Consider the following 22967-nt stretch of genomic DNA (forward strand, 5'->3'; position numbering starts at 1 on the left):
AGTTAGTCGATGTGTGCACTGAACGGCTCATATACAACCTGTATGTAACACAAAAGGGTCTTACTAGCCCGTTAATAAAGCATAATAATAATAATAATAATAATTTTGTTATATAAAATAGAGACACTGGAAGTCAGAAAAATCATTTTAGGTTTGCAGTTGTAACGGCTTCGAGAGTGCAAAGGGTTGAAGCGTGAATCGCAAGGTGAGAAGAGTCAGAGAACGGTGCTCTAGAGTGCACGGCGGCAGGTGCAACGGTGGCAGCAGCGGCTGGCTGCCGGTGTGCAACGTGCACCCGCGCCGGTCCAACCACCTGTTTTCGAATTCCCCTCGACCCCTGGCCGCACCGTTGTTCGATTCGATTAGCGAGCCCCCGGCCGGCAACCCCTGTCTCCCGGCGCAATAATGCTTCGCGCGCGTTGTTATTAATCCGGCAACCCGTGAACTTCGCTATAAACGGTCGCACGGTTTGTTTCGCCGGCTTGTGTGTCGATAGCAACGCCACCCCCGGGCTCGGTTAGATTATCGGATAACGTCGATGAAATTAAGCGGCGACGAGACGCGCTCGGGGTTGGATCCTGCTCTCTGTTATCCTTCGCTAAGACGGAGAATGAACGAGGGACCGGTGTTAAGAGGTTTCCGTTATGTACCGCGATCCTCGGAGTCGATTGTTCGAACAATGTTCGGGCCTGGTCTTCGGACCAGCGTTTCTTCGCCATCATTGTTTCGCTTTCGAAGGGTACAACGCTACGGAAAGATACCTTTCGTGATCGACGATCTGCTGGAACTCGGAATATTGTCTTATATCGAGGAGTCTTATTCCTTATGTGTCCCTAACTTTGGACGCGTAGTTCTCGGTCACTGTTCGCGATATTTTAATGAAATAGTATGTAAATAATGGATACATATTAGAGTGACGTCTGGTAATTTTTTCGAAATTTTGAAAAGATAGGTAGAGCATAGATATAATTATCTCTAGAACCTTTATCTCTTGCGAAGGAGGTAACCACCCCTAAACCACCCCTAACTTTGGGAGCGTTTTTCTCAGTCACTGTTTGCTATATTGTAACGCAACAAAATGCAAATAATAGCTATGGATTAGAGTGACGTTTCACAATTTCTTCAAAATTTTAGATGAATCATGAGGAGTAAGGTAAACGATTCCTTTGAGGAAACTTGTGTCGAATTTTTACTTTTTCTAGTGCAGTCAACATACCTTCTCTATAAGAACGGTGTTCTCGGTTACTATCCACGGCGTACGAAGAAAAGAATGCAAATAGTCACGTTAACATGGAATAATTATTTCAGTTTTTAGGTCGCGCGACGCGGCTCGGAAAATGTTACACCTCGAGGACGGTTCGCGTAGAATTTCTACCGGGTCTCGCGCAGGGGACGAATTACACGTAAACAACGTAACAAAACGTATGACGGGAACAATGCTATAATTTCCTGTATAAGTCTCTCGAAGCGACGGGCAAAGATTTATTCAAATCTATTCGAATGATCGCGGGCGGTCTCCCGTCGCGCGAAATTTCCATTTCGAAGCAGAATTAATTTCAGGTTTGAAAAGTTTCCGTAACAGTTCGGACAGCATTGTGTTTAATTCCGGGTACGGCGCGATAACGTCGTTTGAAACTCGAGTAAATACGCCGGAAATTTATGGGAAATGTAACGAAACCTCGCGCTAATGGTGTTTAATTAATTATTCCTCGCGGCGGAGCCCTTTGTTCACGGACTCTTGGAATACAACAACGCTCGTGTTTGCATAAGAAAAAGAAGAAAAGACCCGGTTGAAGAATTGGTCGTTAAAAAATGATGCTCCTCAAGGTCTACGGATCGAGCTTGCTTCGTTATCCTTTTCCTTTTCTTTTTTTTTTTTTTCTTAACCGACTCCTCTGAAAAGTCGCCTCGGCGTCGTATTACGCCGCCGTGTTTCTACGCCGCTGTGTTCCAATTGATGCGAATGATTCTTCTCGGCGGAAATGATGTTTGTAAGACGCTTAAAAAAATTCCGAAGTCAACGCTGCAATGTTCTTGTTATATTAGAATCTTTTATATTAAAGATGTTTTCCTTTTGCATTATCTCAAAAGGAACATGGTAAAAGAGTTCCTTGTTCTGTATAATTCTTAAATCAAGAAGTTAAGGAAGCTTGTGCTATCGAACCTAATTAATGCAACTGCTTTCTTATGCTTCATAAAATACGTGCCATAATATTATATAAGTGAGCCGTTTATTTTGAAAGTGGCCTAACTCCATTCTTGATAAGAAAACACATATTATTCACTTAATAATTGCCACTATTTTAATAGGAACTATAAATTTAACACCCTTAGATACGCTTAAGCAGTATGACTGATTAGTATCCTATACGTATATTTTTAAATTCATTGAAACGCGAACCCTTAAATATCTCGATTTGAAGGCCACTTTCAAAATAAACGGCTCTAGTATTATTTAAATCACATAAACGATTGCAAAAAATCAGGAAATATCTGATTTCTAGACAAACAATGAAATATTATCAAGAAACCATATAATTATTAAATAATTGTAATTTGATCGTTGAAAGAATATTAATTCGTAAGAATAATAATTTTACTCGGCCATTCTCTGTTGGCAGAGGACGAGATCTGTGCGATCCACTTTTGGCAGCCTGTTGAGTACGCGCAATTGAGTTTAGCCATTCTCGCGGCACCGTTTTTAAGTTGACAGTTCTCTTACCGGGTTTTCCCCCGACCGATTTTCCTCGGAGGTCGCCGTAGATTTCCCAGAAGTTCTCTGTGCACTCGCGCGCGACTCCAATTTACCATCGCCTCGGTTGAAAAGTGTACACCCCGAGGCCACGGGGATGAATATGCGAGGATAGCCTAAGGTGTCGTCCTCCGCGGAGAATACTTTGAGATGCGGACTTGTTCAGCTCATTATTTCCCGGCTTATTTTTCTACGGCAAGCCACCGCGGCGCAGCTGCACGGAGAACCATTCTCGTCCCACGATTATTAGTTGCGTCGTCGTATATCGGAAACCTGTTGATCGAGCGATTTTCCATCAGGATCGTGTATCGCGAACAAACAGACGCTGCTCCTTACAACTTTCGCAGTGAAATTGGATAGAGAAATAATTTGTCGCAGTTGTCTTTGGTTGACTTTTAATGCAAAGAAATGTAAAGAAATGTCGTCCGTTGCAATCAATGTTTAAGCGTTTCATAGTTTGTCGAATGATATTTGAATCTTGATAAAATATAGCTTTTGATGCCAGAGCAAGTGACGTCCGAAACATTTTTTTATACAGCGTGTAGTTCGGAAGAAAAATCAAGGAAGAAGAGTTGAATAACTTGCAAGCAATCGTTTAGCGGACAAAGTTAATTGTGCGGTTGCTCTGGCTTTTAGAACGTCGGTTATAAAAGCTTTATAGAAAGCCGACGCCATTTAGAATTATTCGAAAAGGACTGAAATTGATTTCCACGGGAATATCGAAGCGGAATTTGCATAATGTAATGAAGAAACGGATCCGCGTGGCCGATAAAAATTGATCGACCAGATTTAATCCTAAATCCTCGGAGCGGCTCCGCGTTCCATCGTTTTACGAGGACAGGTCCCGGCATTCGGATAAAAATCATTTAATCCACTTCGGAACGTCTCGAAACGGCGGCAGGCTCGTACTTCAAACCCCACGGCCGAGCTCTAACCAAAGGTGGGGTGTCCGTAATCAGACAAAAGTCTTTTAATCCAGTTTAAAACGCTCCGGATCCGCCAACCCTTGCTGCTAAGTCTGGATAAGAGGGCGGCCCGGAGTCCCTCGATCCCTTACTTCGCACCCACCGATCCCCCTTTCTAATGCGAACGTTCGTCTTTCCGGGGAAGAAACCGGGCCCGGAATCCGGCAAACTGTTGCGCCTAACCCACACCCGCGGCTCAGTCAGTTATTTTTCCGGCGCGCGGATTTTTCCTCGGGCCGTGTACAATCCCCGGCAAAAAGCGGTCGATCTGAAAAAAAAAATCGTCCGCCATTAACGAACCACGGATTTTGTACATTTACGATAAAACTCGATGGATCGGATATAGTAAAAATATCACTTAACAAAATCTGTTTTATACATTTACTTCGAACACGATAAGGTAATTATAAAACGAAGACAATTACTATGTAACATTTTTGTCCTGTCGTTAATGCGAACGATTTTTAATTTGTATAAAAATCTGCAATCTGGTTATTAGCTTCAAGTCGCCTGTGATAGAAAGTAATACAATAATGTACGAGTGTGATTACAAGGTACAAGTAACAAAATAAATTATTATTATAATTATTATAAAATGATCTGAAGATCCCTGGTAAAATATATCTGTCACGCATGTTCAAACAATAATAATTAACTAATTAACACGCGATAAGAAATTGGCGTAAACGACGTAAAATTAACGTGGCGTCCAACTTGTTAAATAAATGACTAGTCACATCGCAAGGTATTAAGTTAGGTGAAGTTTATCAAACGATGGTAGCAGCAAACAATGAAGATCCACTGGTACACGTGTCGCTCGTCACCGAGCCTCGTTCGACGAGCGAGGCACGTATAATTATCCTACTGTCGGAGCAATCCAGCTCAGATTTCCGGTTATCCGGCGAACTCGCGCGTCTATTCCATCGAACGTGCAGTTATTCGGCCGTCGTCGCCGGGCGAATATTCAATTGTCGGGAACAAAGTTTCGAGTTTCAGGAGCAGCGTTTCCGCGACTGGAGCGCACGCCATGTTGCGAGTGCTCTCGAAAACTCGACGAGGGCCCTAGCAGCACTCCAACTAGCCAACTCGTCACGTTGTTTGTTCGATCGGCACCATTGTGCCTCGATTTCGCAACACCGGGGATCACCGATTAGGGTACCACGGATCGACGTTGCGACGACGACGACGTCCTGCCCGGAAAATGACAAAGTTCACGTCGGAAACGAGAATTTCGACCGTGTTTTATTTTGCTCGATTTTTATTTTGCTCGATTTTTATTTCGCTCGATTTTGGGTTTGTTGCATCTCGTTTCTATTATCGCGTCTGGCTTTTATAGTTCCATTTGACTTTCGATAATGTCGGCACGCGCCTTAACCCTCTCAGCATCGTACAACGATGTATCGTCGTTTGGTACACTTGCCAAAAATACCAACGACGATATATCGTTGCGCCTCCGTTGGAACCTTATTATACTCATCACAAGAGCATCTGTGTTTCAAAATAACTTTATAAAATGTTAAAATGGTTCAAATTCGATGCAACGCATGTGGAAAAATGTTTATTAGAGTTAACGTTTTGTTATATCTTATGCTGATTAGTGCCGAGGTTCTGTATACGTTAGAGTGATGAGGTATTAGGTTGGTAAGAAAATAATGTATATCTTTAAATCGACGTATCACAAATTAGAATAAATTTTTTTAATAAAAATAAGATCCATTGCAATCTACACATTTTTGCCACTAAATTGACAGTTTGTTAATTCCAGTAGCGTAAAATTCTGTTGTTCTGGAATTGATCAATTCTTCGAACGAATATTACACGAACTTGTTTGGCATCGTTTCACTCTCCATTTATTTCGCAATATGCTGCTTTGTAAATTTTGTAAATATCACTCCTACTTTGGTTTTTACTGAGCATTTTCGCAAACCTCTGCAAACTCGTCGATTCGGCCTGGTATTCATCGCTTAGGCACGCTCCTTTCGCTCAGTGCTAAAAGGGTTAAAATGTAATTTATCTGTTAATTTATTTGTTAAAGAGACGAGAGAGAGAGAGAGAGAAACAAATTACAAAGCCACTGTAAATTATCTCTACGTTGTTAAAAAAAGAATAGGACGGTAAATGACGAAAAATTGTAAGCGCACCCGCCTAAAGTAAAATAAACCGAATAATAACGTTTGGGAATATTTTTCCGAGCGAGTGGGCCGATTCGGTGCGAGCCATAAGCGCTAGTTATTTATCATGGTAGAGGCGGCGTTGGATCAGAAAAATACATGAATTTCAAAAAGGGCAACGCTTACAAATATAAATTCACGTTCCCTTGCGAGTCGAGCGACTTTCTGGAAGCAGCTTTGCGCGATGGAATAAGGGCCGCGCCACGGCGCCGGTATTGGTTTCGATGCTCCAAGGGATGAGCGAGATTGAAATAGTGAATGGGGATGGATGAAAGAATTGTATTGTGCAACGGGTACATCTTTCGAACGGGGATTCCTGGGCAACCGTGTAACTTATTCCCCATGAAAAGGATATCCGATACCGTGCAACGAAAAAACCATGGCGGTGGAATACTCGCGCAAGATAAATTGCTTACTCCCGGCGAACCCGGAATGCCTCCGACGAGGAATTATACCCGAAGAAATCTAATAGAGTCGAAATCGAATCGTGACACTTACGAATTTACCATTCCTCCATTCTAATAGATATTTTACACGATCGCGACAACAATTGGTAGCTCGAATGCGAAACATTAAAAGCATTTCGAGAATTCGAAAAATGGTAAATGATGAACGTAATCAAAAAATTGAAAGGGACAATAAGTAATAACAGTTTATTTTTTAATGGAATTTTAAAAGGCTATTTTATTGCAATTCTATTAAGAATTGTCTTTCTCGTGTTTTTTTCTTTATCTGTTATATTTCTTGATTTGTATCATACTTATTTTCTTTTTAATTGTTATTAAATTAAATTCCTACTTTAGTCGTTAATTGCTACTAACAATTGAAAGAAAATTAATCGTTGATAGTGATTAATAATTAACAACCAGTAATTGTTAATTGTTAGTTAATTCTTTGTGCAACACTGCTGTCGAGAACGCGGGCCGTTAATAGCTAATATCGTAAAGGTACAGACGTCGTTAGAGTTTCGTCGTTAGGCGAAATCAAAGTTCCATTGTTTCTCGGTGCTTTATTACACCGAGTTTGCAAAGTTTCCCGCTAACGGAAACGTGAAAACTTCGAAGCTTCTGAGTTCCTAAATCTTCAAAATTTGGTGCTCGTTCAGTTTGTCGCGATGCAAACTACTCTGAACACGGAAATTCCGTGTTTCCACTGTCCAAAATATCAAAACTTACTGCAACTGGTAAGTGTTCTGTATATCGTAGCGAAGCAAATTCTCGCGTTCCTGAATTTCGTCACTTCGCGTATCCTCGTACTAAAATAAGTATAACATCGCAAAATTGAGTAATTTCTTAAATAATTTCCAATAATCACAAATCATGGGAAAAGAATTTTATTCCAATTTTAAAGAACAGAATAACATCAATACTTCATTATTTGTTACTAGTAATCTCCATCACGAGATGGACTCGTCAAAGTACGGCAAAGGGTTAATTTGAGATCCCAACTGACTCCAAAAATCTAACTATTTTATTCCGTACCAAAAGTTTCATCTTGCACGTTTTTTCATTTTTTGTAAAAATCATCGTACCAATTACGTCGACATTTAAACGAGTAAAATAAGTATTCAAAGTGAACATTTGGAACCACGAATATTTGAATAAACGCAATTATAGTAACTTTAATATTAACAATTTCTTAAATAAATTATTACATTCGCGATCTTTTCCATTTTAACCCTCTATGGAATTTATATTTTTCATGAGGTGACGTATATGTTTGAAATAAACAATAACCATATTTACAACGTTTCCAGCGTCAGTCTAAAATATCAAATTAAATGCCTTGTCTTCAGCTGCGTATTCGAGAAAGAATTCGGCTCATAAATGGTTAACTTACCGTCTATCTTTTAGTCGTTAATTAGCCACTAAAAAATTCGTAACCTCTTAGAAAGTATTAAACAAAGTCGCCATGTTTAATTTAAATGAAATTGCAGTATTTCCACACACAAAAAGAAACGAATATTTAAACTCTGGATCGAAATGGACCAGAGCTTCGCCATTCGAGCGTCGACCAAAAGAAAATACGTGTGAATTGCGATCGCGCGCAGATAATGCCGCGATATTCGAGACGTGTTCGTTGATGGATTCGTTCTCTGTGCAGGTCTGGATATTCGGTGATCTATGGTGTTCCGTCTGGCTGGCGGTGGACGTATGGATGTGCACGGCATCGATATTGAATTTGTGCGCCATCAGCCTCGATAGATACTTAGCGGTGACCAGGCCAGTCAGTTATCCTCAGGCAAGTACCATTCGGCCGATTATTCGATTTCGTGAAACAGGTGTCCCGGGCCCGGAACCGGTCGATGAAGCCATTCATCTCCTTCAATTTCTCCTTTATTCCCGCCAAATACTCCCTTTAACATCCAATGTTTCCCTTCCGCGGCTTAATTGATTGATATTCCCCCGGCCGTGCCCCACCCCCACGCGAGCACGACGCTCCCTCTCCCCCCTCTCTCTCGTTCCCGCACGCCACTAATTTAGGAGTTCGTTAGATACACGTAATTAATTGGGAACAGTTTTCCAATCGATACGCATTCGAACTATCGATTTAAATTTAATTTGCCGGGGCAGTATATTGCAGGTGAAAATACAGTTTACGGCGCGCGTACGGTTCCGCGAATTTCGTTCGGTCCGCGGGGCTTTTGATCATTTTATGCGAATTCAATCGGTTGCTGTTTACAATTAGACAGATTCAATATCGGACGAATTAATTTGAATGCAGCTAGGGATACGGACACGCGAAAAGTCCGAAAGAATCGATCGTGGCACCGTAGGAGAATTGTTCAACATCGTTGAACCAAAGACCAAAAACTAAAAATAATGGTTTTCTGGATTGGATTGCAAGAAACAGAATTTTATCGATAGCGCATTTCTTCTTTCGATGATTTTCATAAATTAAGCAAGTTCTACAACGTCCTCGTGATATCTCATGTAATTCATTTTCTCGCGAATGCATAAAATTGGTTGGTTTAGCGTTCACAACAATCGTGGTGAACAAATTTGTCGGATATCCGTGCATCCATTTTTTTGCCGAACTTTTAACAAAAACACAAATTGTATGTGCGAAAGCGCCTTTCGCGTTTCATAAAAATTTTACTCCACATTTTTATAGTTGCAAACGCGCGGCATCGTTAATGGGAGTCAACGCGCCATATCAGGTTACACAGGGCAATGTGTTTAAACGATCGACTTGCAACTTTTAATGCCGTTTATTCGAACGGGGATTTATTAAATTTGATACACCGTTTTTATCGTCGAGCGATCGTCGGTGTCGTTTAAACCTATAATAAAACGCGGACGAAGTTCCATGAAATGTTATTTAACATTAATTTCGGTAAACGTAGCTCGGATTCGCATAAATTTTAATTCCCTGTTCTACTTCCGTGAAACGTCCGGAGCTGTAAATTACGCCCGGTTTCGAAGCGAGTGCTGAAATTTTGGACTTTTAAATCTGTATGCAAAAGCGCCGCTTCCTGTCGTCGGCCACCAGCGAAATATAAAATATCGAATGTCAAATTTCTGCAATTTATGCAAAGGAATTACGTAGAATTTTTCAGACGAAAAAATTTGTCGGGGGAAATATGGCGGACGCGGTTCCTCTAGAGATTTAAATGTTCCTGCGCGTGAATATTTTTATATTTAATATTTCAAATTTTTATGTTATAGTATGGTATATTATATATTATACTATAGTATATTATATTATGGTATGGTATATTATTTATTATATTATAGTATGGTATATTATATATTATATTATAATATTAAATATGGTATGTAGGTGTAGGTAAAAGGTTCTTAAATTTGTAAATCGATAAATTCTGCAAATTAGTAAATTTAGTTAAATTTTCTATATACATTGGCGCGTTTTTTAGATTGGTAAGGCTTATGATTTGAACAATTCTGTAAATTGGAAAATTCTGTAAATTAGTAAATTTTGTAAGTTTTTTAATTCTGTAAGTTGATCAATTTTATACGCAAATGAATCATCGATCAAAGAGACGCATGAAAGTTATACATTTCTGATTAACGTCTGTGTGATAATCATGTTCGAAACGCAGATAATGTCACCGAAGAGGGCCAGACTTCTAGTCGCCACCGTCTGGATCCTGAGCTTCGTGATCTGCTTCCCGCCACTGGTCGGCTGGAAAGACAAACGGGTAATTAGACTGATCCCCGAAAAAATTGCCGGGCTGTTAACACTTTACCGAGCCTATAAATCGGCTTTTTTCCCAAGATCAATAGCTTGTGAATCGATTGTCATAGTAATCATTAGTTTTTCATCTATTATCGAGATTAATATTATACTACCGTAAACTTTAACATTATTATATAACTTTTTAAATATCAAATATCTTTCGCGATTAATAAAATAAATAAAAACAAAATAGAGACGAAAATTTAACGACTTAACTAAATTTATTAATAACCGGTCGTAAAAATAATCGGTAAAGTGTTAACAAAGAAAGCGATCTCGCTACTTCCTTACGATCTCGTTCCGCAGTCGCATCCTACGTACAACGTGACGTTCGCCCAAAACGGCCCGTTCAACACCACGACGATCCTGGTCCCGGTGAAACCGTGCCCTTGGATCTGCGAGCTGACCAACGACGCCGGCTACGTCGTCTACAGGTAACAGATAAAAAAAAAGAAAAAGAAACGAGGAACAATGAAAACACAGAGGATACGTAGTTCGAAATTTTCATATCGATCTCGCAATAAATTACGCGCGCATCGGAATTGGACGTTCTCCAAACAGGCGAAACGAAAACACGATATTCTCTACCGGCGGTGAAATTGAACGGCAACCGATTTATTACAAATTTAACGTGCCGCGTTTGACAAATGCCGAAATTTGCACAACGATCCGGCCAGCCTCTGTTTATCCTGTCGCAATTTAAACACAGAACTTCGCGAATTTCCGAAGCAACGGCGCGATTCTTACCGCGATCCGCGAGGAGTTTCGCGACGGTCGAACCGCGGGCGGATCGAATTTATCCCGGTGTTATTGTTTCCGGGAAATATTTCGGATCGGGCGAAATTGTCCGGCTTGATGAGATTTCTATGTTGCGGGCTCGTTACTGTAACGCGTTAACGTAATACTATTCGCGTTTATTAATCGCCGGTGAAATGTTCGGATAGTCCAGCTCCCGCAGCCAGCTACAAGCATGAAAATGTATAAATTCGGAATCACGCACGTCGCGGAATATGCAAACTCGATAGTCATGCGTACGAACTGAATTAAAATATTATTCGTAACTTCGCTCGGCGTTGGGCAATATTGCTGGACAAAATGTTATCGAATGCTGTTTCAAGTTGTCGACCATTTACGGCTCGAGCGAGGTTACATTTTTAAAGACGCGTTTCGACGAATGGGATCGCTTTATTCCGACGATCTGCGATACAAAATAAAGGGGCGCGTCAACGAAACAATTTAATATTTGAGAGCTAAGAATAGGAAATAAATTAATGAACGGTATTTTCAGTGTTCCGTATACGAAGCGCGACTTTAAATACTACTTAAAAAACTTGGTCATTTAAATATTTATCTTGCACGAAAAACTGTGCAATTTAAGATAAAATAGCCTGTTATCAGTACTCTCCAAACAAACCTCTGGAATATTTATCTTGCAGAATAAACCGTGCATTCTAAAATACAGCTGTTATCAGTGCTGTCCAAATAAAGCGCTGCTTTAAATACCGCACTAAAACCGTGTTCCTTAAAAAATAAACTATACGGTCTAAAATAAAGTGGCCTGCTTTTGCAATCCTCCGAATAATCTTCTAAAATATTTATCTCGGTGAATAAAGTTATACGAACTAAAATAAAGAAACTTAATTTCGGTGCGTTCCGGATGAAGCGCTGTTTTAAATATTATTTGAAAAACATGATAAAATAAACTGCGCTATACAGATGGTCCTGGTAAACATCTCCCGATTTTTGAAATAAAATCTCGCCGAACTCTGTAACGATTTCATTTTCACCGAAGCTGTCTTAATAAATCGTGGACTGTCACGCTCCTCTCCCGCCATTGGCTGTCGTCCGATGTCCGTTGGTAGGACGGAAGACGGTCCCCGGTCGTCGAGAGCAATATTTTCCAGGACAGCGTGGTAATTGAAACGTTTTCCCGTGGACGGTAAAGAAAAAAAAACGAAAAAGTCAAAAAGAAAGCATTCGTTACCGGTTTTGTGGAGCAGCGAGAATTCTTCGCCGTCAAAGGATATGACGCGCGGGTGGGAATGGCAAGTGGCGAATGAAATTTTCATCGGTTCCGCGTAATTGAATTCCACTGTACCAATTCAGCATGTCCGGCGCTGAAACAGGAATTATTACGATGTCAAGAGAGCTCGGATCTGAATTTCTGCCAACCGCCCGCGCCGTTGGTTCTATTCTTACCCGGCGTTATCACGATCGGCGCATGCATCAATCCGGGCCGGCTTTATCCGCGACGTTTCACCTAAATCAACCACTGAGTAGACGTTTAATGTTCCATCGAGTGTCCGACAAATTTACGATCGCTCGGACGGTTACATTATCTGTTTCGTTCCGTTCGGGGACCGTTCCAAGGGACACCCGACAAAACGCCGTCCAATTTTACACGTTTACACTCACACGCGCCTATAATTTTGTACATCGATCCTGACGATGCCGTATATTACACGGTTACAATTTCATAGTGCGCGTACGTTGCCGTTGTACATAGCCAATATACATATTTGTCGGGTATTTGTGACGTCGTTATGTTTCAAATGTCAATTAGTTTAGCGCGGAACAGAATAACGTGTAACGTCAGTTTTACATAGATGTGGAAGTCATTTTGAAAGCGACGTGAATCGTACTCTTTCAATCGTGGTATATAATGTATTTTATATTTTATTAAAGTTCTATTATTGATTCGCTAACACTGGTCAACATAACTTCATCCTTATGCTAATAGGTTAGAACTATAACAAATGAAATTAATTAGAAAATTACTACAAATTAATTAGAAAATTACTACAAATTAATTTAACTCTAAATTATCTTGGCAATGAATTTTCTTAGGACATTGTGTATATTATGTATATTATTGTATTATACTATTATACTATTATATATAATATTATATTATACTATCATATATCATATTATACATGTGATACTATTAAATAAAAAATGGAAGAAATCTTTATAGAAATATATGCGTGATGATGAGAAATATATACGTTAGATTACACGTGGTATTACCGCAAAAGAATGACGACAAAAATTGCTAAATAAAATAGTAAACGCTCGCGAGAGAGACGACGATTATTCTGTCGTTCGAGTGTTAAACGTTGAAAGTTCGATCGGGCAAACGTCGACGAAGAACAAGAGCCGTTAAAATCGCGAGGGATGTTCGCAGCCGAAGCGATCGTAGAGCCACGGAAGCGAAACGGCTACCGCGAAGTTTTATTTTTATACACAATTTAACAAAACCTTTGAAGCCGTGTTTCACGGGCATTATCTCCGGTGTAACAAAGACAGCGTTCCACAATTACGTTTATTCCTTCCCCGCGTCCTTTTACGCAACGTAGACGTTTCTTTTCGCTCTTTATCGAGCTGCTGCGCCGACAACAGGACGAAATTGAAATCGTTAACTAACTCCCGGTAGAAAACCGAAAGATCAAACGAGGACTCCAACAGCCAGGCGTCCATTAAACACAGTTCCCGCGTTTCAGAATCCGCCAACGGTGAAAAACACCGGAATAATTCCCACCCCCTCCCCCCCTTGCTCGGAAAATGACATTTGCACCATCCAATTTTTCTCTTCTTTCGAGAGTTTCACGGTAATTATCTTTTTCCTCGGGATTCCGTTCCAAGTTTACCGCGACCTTTTCCCAAGGCCCACTTCTAAACGTTTAATCTTGCCAATTGTTGCTTCATCCAATCTTCAGACATTTCAAACGTCTTCGCTTGTACAGTGGATTTGGAAAGCTCCGCTGGAAAAAGCGGAATTGATCAGTAATCGATTATTTTGTAATTATAGAAAATAATTATACTAGATAATGATAATCATACTGCAACAAAGTGTATCTTCTGTATACGTTTAGAATGCAGAGGAAAAATAGTTCGTACGTTTTCGATCACTGAAACAATTATATTTTGTACTATGGTTAAGTAAAATATAAACACTTTATTTAATGATAATAAATTAAATATATGAAATATTTCGAACTATGGCATCGTACTGCTCGTATATTAAATACCTATTCGCCATTTAAAATATTATTTGCCCAGCTCTGAAGTACAATTGAAGTACAATTGAAGTACAATCCTTCGAACAAATAAAATAATTTATTTTGAAAAATACACGCATGATCTGAAATCAAATATCTATTTACCATTTCCCATTCGCTACGTTATTTTACCCGGCACTGAACGGTGCTATAATTTTTTGGTCAATTCTAAGGCATGAATCGAGATCGCGTATTAAAATACGCATAATTCGCCGCGTAAATCGAGAGACGGATGCACGTATGCGGACACTCGCTAGGAATCCCAACGTGGCCGAAACGATTCATAAAAGTCTGTCTCGGTTGCGCGCGGTGATCTCGGTCTGCAGATTTTCCGGAAGGCAAACACGCCGGTAGATGATAAAGTCTCGTCACTCGTTGTTGTCACGTTCCAGTGCCCTGGGCTCCTTCTATATACCGATGCTGGTCATGTTGTTCTTCTACTGGAGAATATACAACGCGGCTGTATCCACGACGAAGGCCATTAATCAAGGCTTCCGCACGACAAAGGGCTCGAAAGGTTTCGGCTCCAGGTAAAAAAAAGAAAAAACAAGAGAAGGGGTAGGGAGGCGGCTGCAACGTTCGTCCATTATTCTCGTCGAATTCGAGCTTTTTCGATCAGCTGAACCGGAAGCGGCATCCGGCACGCGTCGCTTCACATTTCCCCCCCTAATGCGGTTGTTCTGGCGAACTGTTTTTATTCCACGTCAACGTTTCCGCGACTGCCCTTTATGTTTTTTTACTCTCTCTCTCTCTCTCTCTCTCTCTCTCTCTCTTCCGTTTCCCACGTTTTGTCTACCGCCGACCCTCGCTTTCGACGTTACGCGAGTTCTAGTTAGATTTCGAAGGTCCATAGAGGATCTCCATGGAGAACCAAACGTGCTCTCGGGGATCTTCAAAGCTCGCTCGATACCGACGCTCAGATTCCATCGGGCGCTCGTTCCGACACTCGTTTCGCCCGTCCATTTTTTTCCCCCGTTGTAATTGGAGTAACACGGTGCTCTAACATTTTATTGAGGCGGAACTAGCGCGTCACGCGAGGCTGAATTAAACACAGCCGCCAACGGAAGCTGCAGGTTGAAATGTCATCGGTAGACTGACGGATCTTTACGCGGAATAAAAATGCTGCGCGTCTGTTGCTAGACGCAAGAGTTACGTTACACATTTATTCGTTTTATGAATCTCTTTTTAATGAGTTGTAGGTAATGTAGTCGAATTAAGAAATTATTCGGTGCAGTCTACTCATTTTATGCATTTGTGACAGAAATGAGTACGTCAAATTCAAAACGGTGAAAGCGATTAAAGAATTTAAAGACGCTACGCATTGTACTTGTTGAAATAATTAAAAAAAAAGGAATAAATATCTGTCAAGTTCCTATTTTTTACAGTAACTGCACACAGTTCGTGTTTTTCATAAAGATTCACTGTCTGTTCTCAACAACGTCTGTCGAACTCAATAAAATGTTCAACATGCATATCAAGTTAACAAAATCAATTGTACAGTTGTAAAAAAATGATGACATTGTAACAGGTAATCGTATACCTTCTGCCAAGTATTTTGTAACTTTGAATCATTGAAAAATATAGTAACAGGTCTGGCTAATTAGATTTCATGGGTTAGAATCTTGGGGGCAGTTAAAAACGAAACCGCGATTCGCGCGATCCATGTAGCGGAAAACGACGGGTTTCCCGGCCGGTTCAACCAGCGCCGTGCTTTTTCCCGCAGATTCGACGAACAAAGGATGACCTTGAGGATGCACAGAGGCCGGGGCAGCGTCCACAACGGCGGCAGCAGCAACAACGGTAGCCCGAGGAGCCCGGAGTCGAACAGCCGTAGCTCGGTGAAAAAGGAGAAGATCAAGATCTCGGTCTCCTATCCGAGCACCGAGACGCTGAATACAAAGTGTAACACTCTCGAGAGGACGCCCTCGAGATGCTCTCAAATCTCGGTGCATTACAGTAACGGGCAGACGCAGAGCCAGCTTTGCCCGACGCCGAGGAGCACGCATCTCAAGGTAATTTTCGTCGGCGAAAGTGGAGATCGCCGCGAAGATCGCTAATATTGAAATCGTTCCCGGCCGCGCGGTGCTCCTCCTCCCATCTTCAACGGCCTTTCTTTCTCTCTCTCTCTCTCTCTCTCTCTCTCTCTCTCTCTCTCTCTCTCTCTTTCTCTCTTTCTCTCTCTCGTCATCACCGTCCGGTTCTTTCTTTTCGATCGCAGTATTTCGCGAACTTAACGCGCCGTTGATCCCAATGTTTATTCAATGCGCGCGCGCGCGCGTGTCGGGAACCGCCCGGCATTTTCATAATTTTGTCGTCGATATTTTTAGCCCCCAGCAATTTTCACAGCTCGGAAATGATTCCGACGGCCCTGACACGCCCCGGGAATACACTCGAAATTTTAACGAGCGTGGAAACGTTATTTCGAGGCAGTTTCGGGAATTGGAACGTACCGCGCCGATCGCGGCCGAACGCGGAGATCGGTTAGGTGTTTTAAATACCGATAAATGTGCCGAGGATCCTTTCGTGCAACATTTGGGAATGGCAAGGAACGGAGGCGGTAGAATCGGAGAAACCGCGGATCGTTGCGCAGAATTCTATAAAAAAGAGGTTGAATAAAAATGAATTGTTTTATAGTTTTGATAAGTTGAGAGTGAAGTCACAATGTACATATTTATCAGGCATCTGTGACGTCATTATGTTTCAAATGTCGATTAGTTTAGCGTGGAACAGAATAATGTATAATGTCAGGTTGTCATAGATGTGGAAGTCATTTTGAAAACGACGTGGATCGTGCTCTTTTAATCGTGTTGCATATGTATTTTATATTTTATTGAAGTTCTATTATTGATTCGCTAACACTGATCAACATAACTTCATCCCTATGCTAGTAGGTTAGAATTATAATGGGTAATCCACATATTCAAAAGTTTTAACTTACGTCTTAAAATGTAACCTATACATGCTGAAATGTTAATAAGACGTACGAAATTAATTAGAAAGTTACTACAAATTAACTTAACTCTAAATTATCTTGACAATGAATTTTCTTAGGCCATTATGTGTATACTATGTATATTATTATATTATACTATTATATATAATATTATATAATATTATACTATCATGTATCATATTATATGTATATGATACTATTAAATAAAAAATAGAAGAAATCTTTATAGAAATATATGCGTGATAAATATTTTTCAAGGATCACAGAGCTTAGATTATTCGTGATATAACCGCGAAAGAATGTTGACAAAAATTGCTAAATAAAATTGTGAACACCCGCAAGATAAAGAACGAATATTCCGCCGTTCGAGTGTTAAATGTTGAAAGTCAGTTTTACCATGACGGATGAAATCCGCAGTCTAGTGATAATGTTTTGGTTTTATATTTGTCGCAAAAGAACTTACAGAAAGTTCTCTATTTATTGTAAAAGCAACGTGGTTTATTGGTTGCGGATTTCGATGCACGATATTCTTCTACATTTGTTGCAATTACCATACGTTACTTAGAGAATTTTTATTATTTCTGACATGGATTATTCATATCGAAGTTGATAGCATAAAATCATACGGTTGTGTTGCATTGTTAAATCAACCCCTTGCACTATAATAACGAGTTAGACTCGTGATACAGATTTCATGCGAGATCTAATTAAACATTAATATTATTAATTTCTTCTAAATCGAAATCAAATTGAATGTTTCTATTATCAAAGTCTAGGGACGGAAATAAATAAAGACAATAAAAGGAACAGAAATTATCTGGTTCTGTTAAGGAAAATATTAAGAACAAATAAGTGCTAATCAAGGCAATGTGAAGGGAGTCATAGAGCAAGGGGTTAAAAACACTCTCATAGCATCGCATCGTAGGTCGTTTTCAATCATTTCTCACAGAAAAACCAAACGACAAAGAACTATACGAATTTTTGCAATAACATTGAAATTAGTATTAATTTCAAGAATAAATTCCTGGTGAAGGAACATCGTTAAATCGAAATGTCAGTCAACAGGATCTACAATTAACGCCGTGAATCTAGCGGCGCTGGAAAAATTTACGGACGATACTGAAACATGCCCGAATCCGCTGCGAGAAGTTTTTTTACCTGCGCGTCATTCGGTTCGCCGGTAATAAATTCCTAAAAATGACCCAGTTCTGCGTGATTTAATCAGTCGCGGAGGTTGTTTCGCCAGAACTAAAATTAAAACAGTTACAACTAAACCGGGCATTTGTATGCAAAATTCGTCTCTTATAGCCAGGTCACACGAAACCGAACAGAACTACAACTTCATTCTCCCGTATTCCAATTTGAAGCGCCTGTAAAACATTATTTGTCAGTGTTACTGATAGAAATGATTGCACTCCAAATATCGTACAAAATGTGTATCGCTTTATAAAAATATCACGATCGACTCCATTTAAATCGATCAGTGACGCTATTTTTTATCTAATTTTCAAAATCTGTTTCTACTCGTAATATATTTAAACGAACTGGACTTTACTAGGGCGAAAATATCTAGTCCAACTAATTAAGTTATTTTGATTTTTGGGATTCATTTTCGGCACCTAATGTGTTCAATCGCCAAAAGATTCTCTTAACTGCAATAAATAGAAAACACATAAAAATCGGTGAGCCAGTTGCAGGCGACAGTGATTAACGTAGAAACAGCTTACGCACGTTACATTCGCGTCCCAGTTTCGCGATTCTATCTCCGTCGCGCATGCAAAGACGATTAACAAGAGAGTAAAGTGGTCAACAGTCGTTATTTAATATCGGACGCACTCGAACGCGGAGCGTAACGCGCTTTCTAACAAGCATCATGCACATGGAAGTTCGAGCCCCGAAGGTAGCCGACTGCAGAATGTTAATTTGCCGAATCGATACCAGGCTTCCTCCTCGGTCGACGATTTGCCCGTTGCTTTCCCTTCCTTCGCGTCTAATGAAATTTTCTGAAATTTAAATCGCGCCCCGTGGAAAGGGAAACTCGCCGACTCCTTGGGCCGAGCGATTATAGGGCCCCATAAATATGCAACAGAGGATGCACTGAAATTCAACCTCCTGTCATCGTCATGACAGCCAATAATTTTTTATTTATTATTTATTTACTACCGCAAGCTCCTGTATTATTATATAATTTTTTTAATATTAAATGCCTTTCGCGGTGGATAAAATTGAAAAAATGAATCAAATAAAAATATTGTTCAATGCTAATGTTAGGAATAATATTATCACATAAATGTCGGTAAAGTATTAACTCTTTGCACTCCAAGCCATTTCGACGTGAAATATAAAATAATTTTTGCATAACAGAGTGCATTTTGTGCATGTGAAATCGAGTCTCGTAATTCATACAACATTTATATTTTCAACAACTTTTTAAATTTGAGCTTCGGTGATATCTGTAAAAATAATTTTAGAACAAATGATGTAACAATTTCAATGACGCCTCAGAGTCGCCACACGAGTGCAAAGGGTTAACGTCCTCGACTTTCTGCTTCGCAAATATTGCGCGACGTCGAAAGATCTTCGGTCGAGAACAAGGGTTGAAGAACTATGACACCGAATATCGCAAAAGAATTTCTCGTTGTGGCTGATTTCGAGAGTTAAACTTGTTTCGAGATTGTTTTTAGAGAAAAAGTGTACGGTCAGGTAGACAATATGAAAGAATTGTCCGGCCGAGGTTGTTTTAGAAATCATAAAGATAGAGAGCTCGGGAGCCGATAACTGCCAGGCCGACGGGACAAACGAGAAACCCCGCGCGAATTTATCGAATGAAACGAGGAGAAACACACGGTGGTTAAAATTGTTTCGGGGACGATAGGTGAGCGGGATCAATAGAGTAGGCAGCACCAGGAAGCCCAGTAGAAGAAGTAGTTGCGAGAGCCAGGTGACAGGTGACGAGGTATCGTTGCGCGAGCTCGCCCCGGGCCCCGAAGAGAAGCCTAGGACCATGAGGATGGGCAAGAGGAACATTAAGGCTCAGGTAACTTACGATACTAAATCACGTTCGCTCTCAAAATGATCCATTCCTCGATCAATTAAATTCCAACCTATACAGCGAAAAGTATAGGTTGGAATTTCGCGCTGCGTTGATTAGTACTTATTTATCATTATATGATAAAGATATCACATTAAGTGAAACGATATAAATAACCTTCAATAAACTTTATTTATACATAATGAATTGAAATGAAATTTTGGACATACCTTTTATATATCTTTTAATATTTCCTTTTACTTTTTGCCGTTTTGATGGTTTAATATCAGATTCATAACCATCTTCCGATAAACAATCGCTTTCCGAATCACTAAAATTTATTTCCAAATCAGCCATGGTTGTAATTTTTACAGAACTAAAATTGTTATAAAAACCTGAATATCTAGAAAAATACTGACTCGTTATTATAGTGCAAGGGGTTAAGTAACATAAGGGTAGCATTAACATAAAAGTCTTCACTAGACTGCGGATTCTATGGATTTATGATAAAAATGAGAAAGTGACTCGTTGAATGATGGAACTAGAAACAGTGAAAAGATTAGATGCAACTTAGAACGTCTATCATTAAAGAAAAAAACATAATTGTGGTTGACTAATTGGTTTTATCTTGCATAAAAATCCACAGTCTAAATAATTACTATTATCGTATTTATGGTATGAATTTTTGAGAGCTAAAAACAGAACTCTTCTTAAAAGTTTGATGGTTGCGATTGCGACCGAATGAATTAAAAAAATTAATTTTCTCCAAATATCAGGTTATGTCAGGTTATGAATGTATTAAAAAAATTAATTTCCTCCAAATGTCTCTCAGCTTTAAAAAAAAGAAAAGTTCGGGAAGAGAAGACACGATTATCCGATCTTGTTATCCAATTGTTTCTAAGCTCAGGGACATTTGCTAGGATTTAGTGTAACCTAAAAGCTAAATAGAATCCAAGTATCCCGAACATCGCGTTGTGATTTTACCATACGTTCCAGGATAATTTGTTTATGGGAGACTAACGAGGTGTTTTTTTTTGCGCTGATCCAGGTGAAAAGGTTTCGCATGGAGACAAAGGCTGCCAAGACGCTGGGCATCATCGTCGGCGGCTTCATCCTCTGTTGGCTGCCATTCTTTACGATGTACCTGGTCCGCGCGTTCTGTCCGAATTGCATCCACCCAACCGTGTTCAGCGTGCTCTTCTGGTTAGGCTACTGCAATTCCGCGATCAACCCGTGCATCTACGCTCTCTTCAGCAAGGACTTCCGGTTCGCGTTCAAGAGGATCATCTGCAAATGCTTCTGCAAGCGGCAGGGCGACGGCGCCAGACGCGGCAGCGACGGAAGTCAACTGACCGTGAGGTAACGATGCTACACTGCAACAATTATTATATTTCGTGGCAATCGCTATAATTTCATACTTGTTAACCATGGAGAATTAGCTCGTTCTTTGTAAACATCGTTTCCATTGTAAATATTTTATATCCCTTTCTTCGTTTAATATTTAATAACGTAATGAACAGATGAGAACTCAAGACCTAACTAAATTAACTAATGTTAATCGTAAATGGAAACCGATGAAAGTGTTTGTAAAAATATCGGAACGTTGATATCCCTGCGAGATTGATCGTCAATCCGTGTTCGACTCGATGCACGGCTGGTCGGATGGTACATATATTTTTATTTGACTGTTGACATGCCACAGATTTCCACTAATTAGTGATTTAAAGGATACGAAGGCAGGCAATAAGCGATGGCTGATGGCTGGTCAACAATGCGTTACTTTGAACTCCGATCTTGCGTAGAAATTTTTATTTTCTCGGGTATGTACCAACCATGAGGAACACATATTTTCGCGTGCTACTTCTCTAACCGTGGAATCACCGGAAAATCGACGCTCTCCATCGGGCTTTAACGAATGACTTGCTTCATCTTTCCCTCTATCGAACATGAAATTCTATCGAGCTCTGGGTGCTGTCAAACTTTTCTACGAATTTCCTAAGATTCGTATCTTTCCTGTCAATTTCATCGACGAGTTAACCCTTTGCGGACGAATGGCGACTCTAAAAATTATCATGCCACGTTTTAAAATAATCTTTATCAAATCTACTGATATTTAAAAAATTGTTAAGAGCTATTATCTGTTACATGAGTCATAAAATTCAATTTTGTAATGTATAAAATGCACCAGGTTATATAAAATGGAAACACTGTAAGTCTGAAGAAATATTTTGGATTTCCAGTTAAAATGGCTCCGACTGCAAAGGGTTAAAGTAGCGGAGACCACCAAGCACGTTCTTGCTGCAGATCAAAGTGGCCTGACCATTCTTCGTATTTAACCCTGTCATTTCAATTTGTAACATTTGTGAAAAATTTGATGTCCTAAGATCTGTATATGAATATAATGTAGAGTTACTTTTATTAATATTCCGACTCAATAATTTGTCTTTTTATCTCAGTATTGTTGTATTATCATTCTGTCACTTATCGTGGAAGACGATTCACCATTTCTTACCGATTGAAATTACACAACATTTCTAACAACATTTATCAATGCAATACATTTTAATCAAAAGTTGTCACATTTTCGTTTCTCATTAATATTCGGACATTTTGAAATGATTAATGAGGGTAACTAAAAGGAAAAGTAATTAGTACATCTTATATAGCATTTATATAATACGAATACAAAGAGAAATCATAAAGATAGTATATATACAGGGTGTTCCAAAAATGTCTCGCAATCGGGAAATGGGGGGTACCTGCGATTATTTTAAGTAACTTTTTCCTTAGCGAAAATGCAATCCGCGGCTTCGTTTACGAGTTATTCATGAATA

At 39.8% G+C, this 22967-nt stretch overlaps 1 protein-coding gene across 1 annotated transcript in view; it reads left to right on the forward strand.

Moving 5' to 3' along the window:
• Oamb (Octopamine receptor in mushroom bodies) overlaps positions 1-22967 on the forward strand; it is a 29059-nt gene that overhangs the window by 3156 nt on the left and 2936 nt on the right. The window contains exons 2-8 of the mRNA XM_078176630.1: positions 7992-8129; positions 9952-10050; positions 10395-10522; positions 14542-14679; positions 15873-16161; positions 19978-20139; positions 21182-21492. Coding sequence (XP_078032756.1) covers positions 7992-8129; positions 9952-10050; positions 10395-10522; positions 14542-14679; positions 15873-16161; positions 19978-20139; positions 21182-21492 — 1265 coding nt within the window. The remainder of the gene's footprint in view (positions 1-7991; positions 8130-9951; positions 10051-10394; positions 10523-14541; positions 14680-15872; positions 16162-19977; positions 20140-21181; positions 21493-22967) is intronic.

The sequence above is a fragment of the Augochlora pura genome, chromosome 3 (assembly GCF_028453695.1).
Source record: "Augochlora pura isolate Apur16 chromosome 3, APUR_v2.2.1, whole genome shotgun sequence".
Lineage (NCBI taxonomy): Eukaryota > Metazoa > Arthropoda > Insecta > Hymenoptera > Halictidae > Augochlora > Augochlora pura.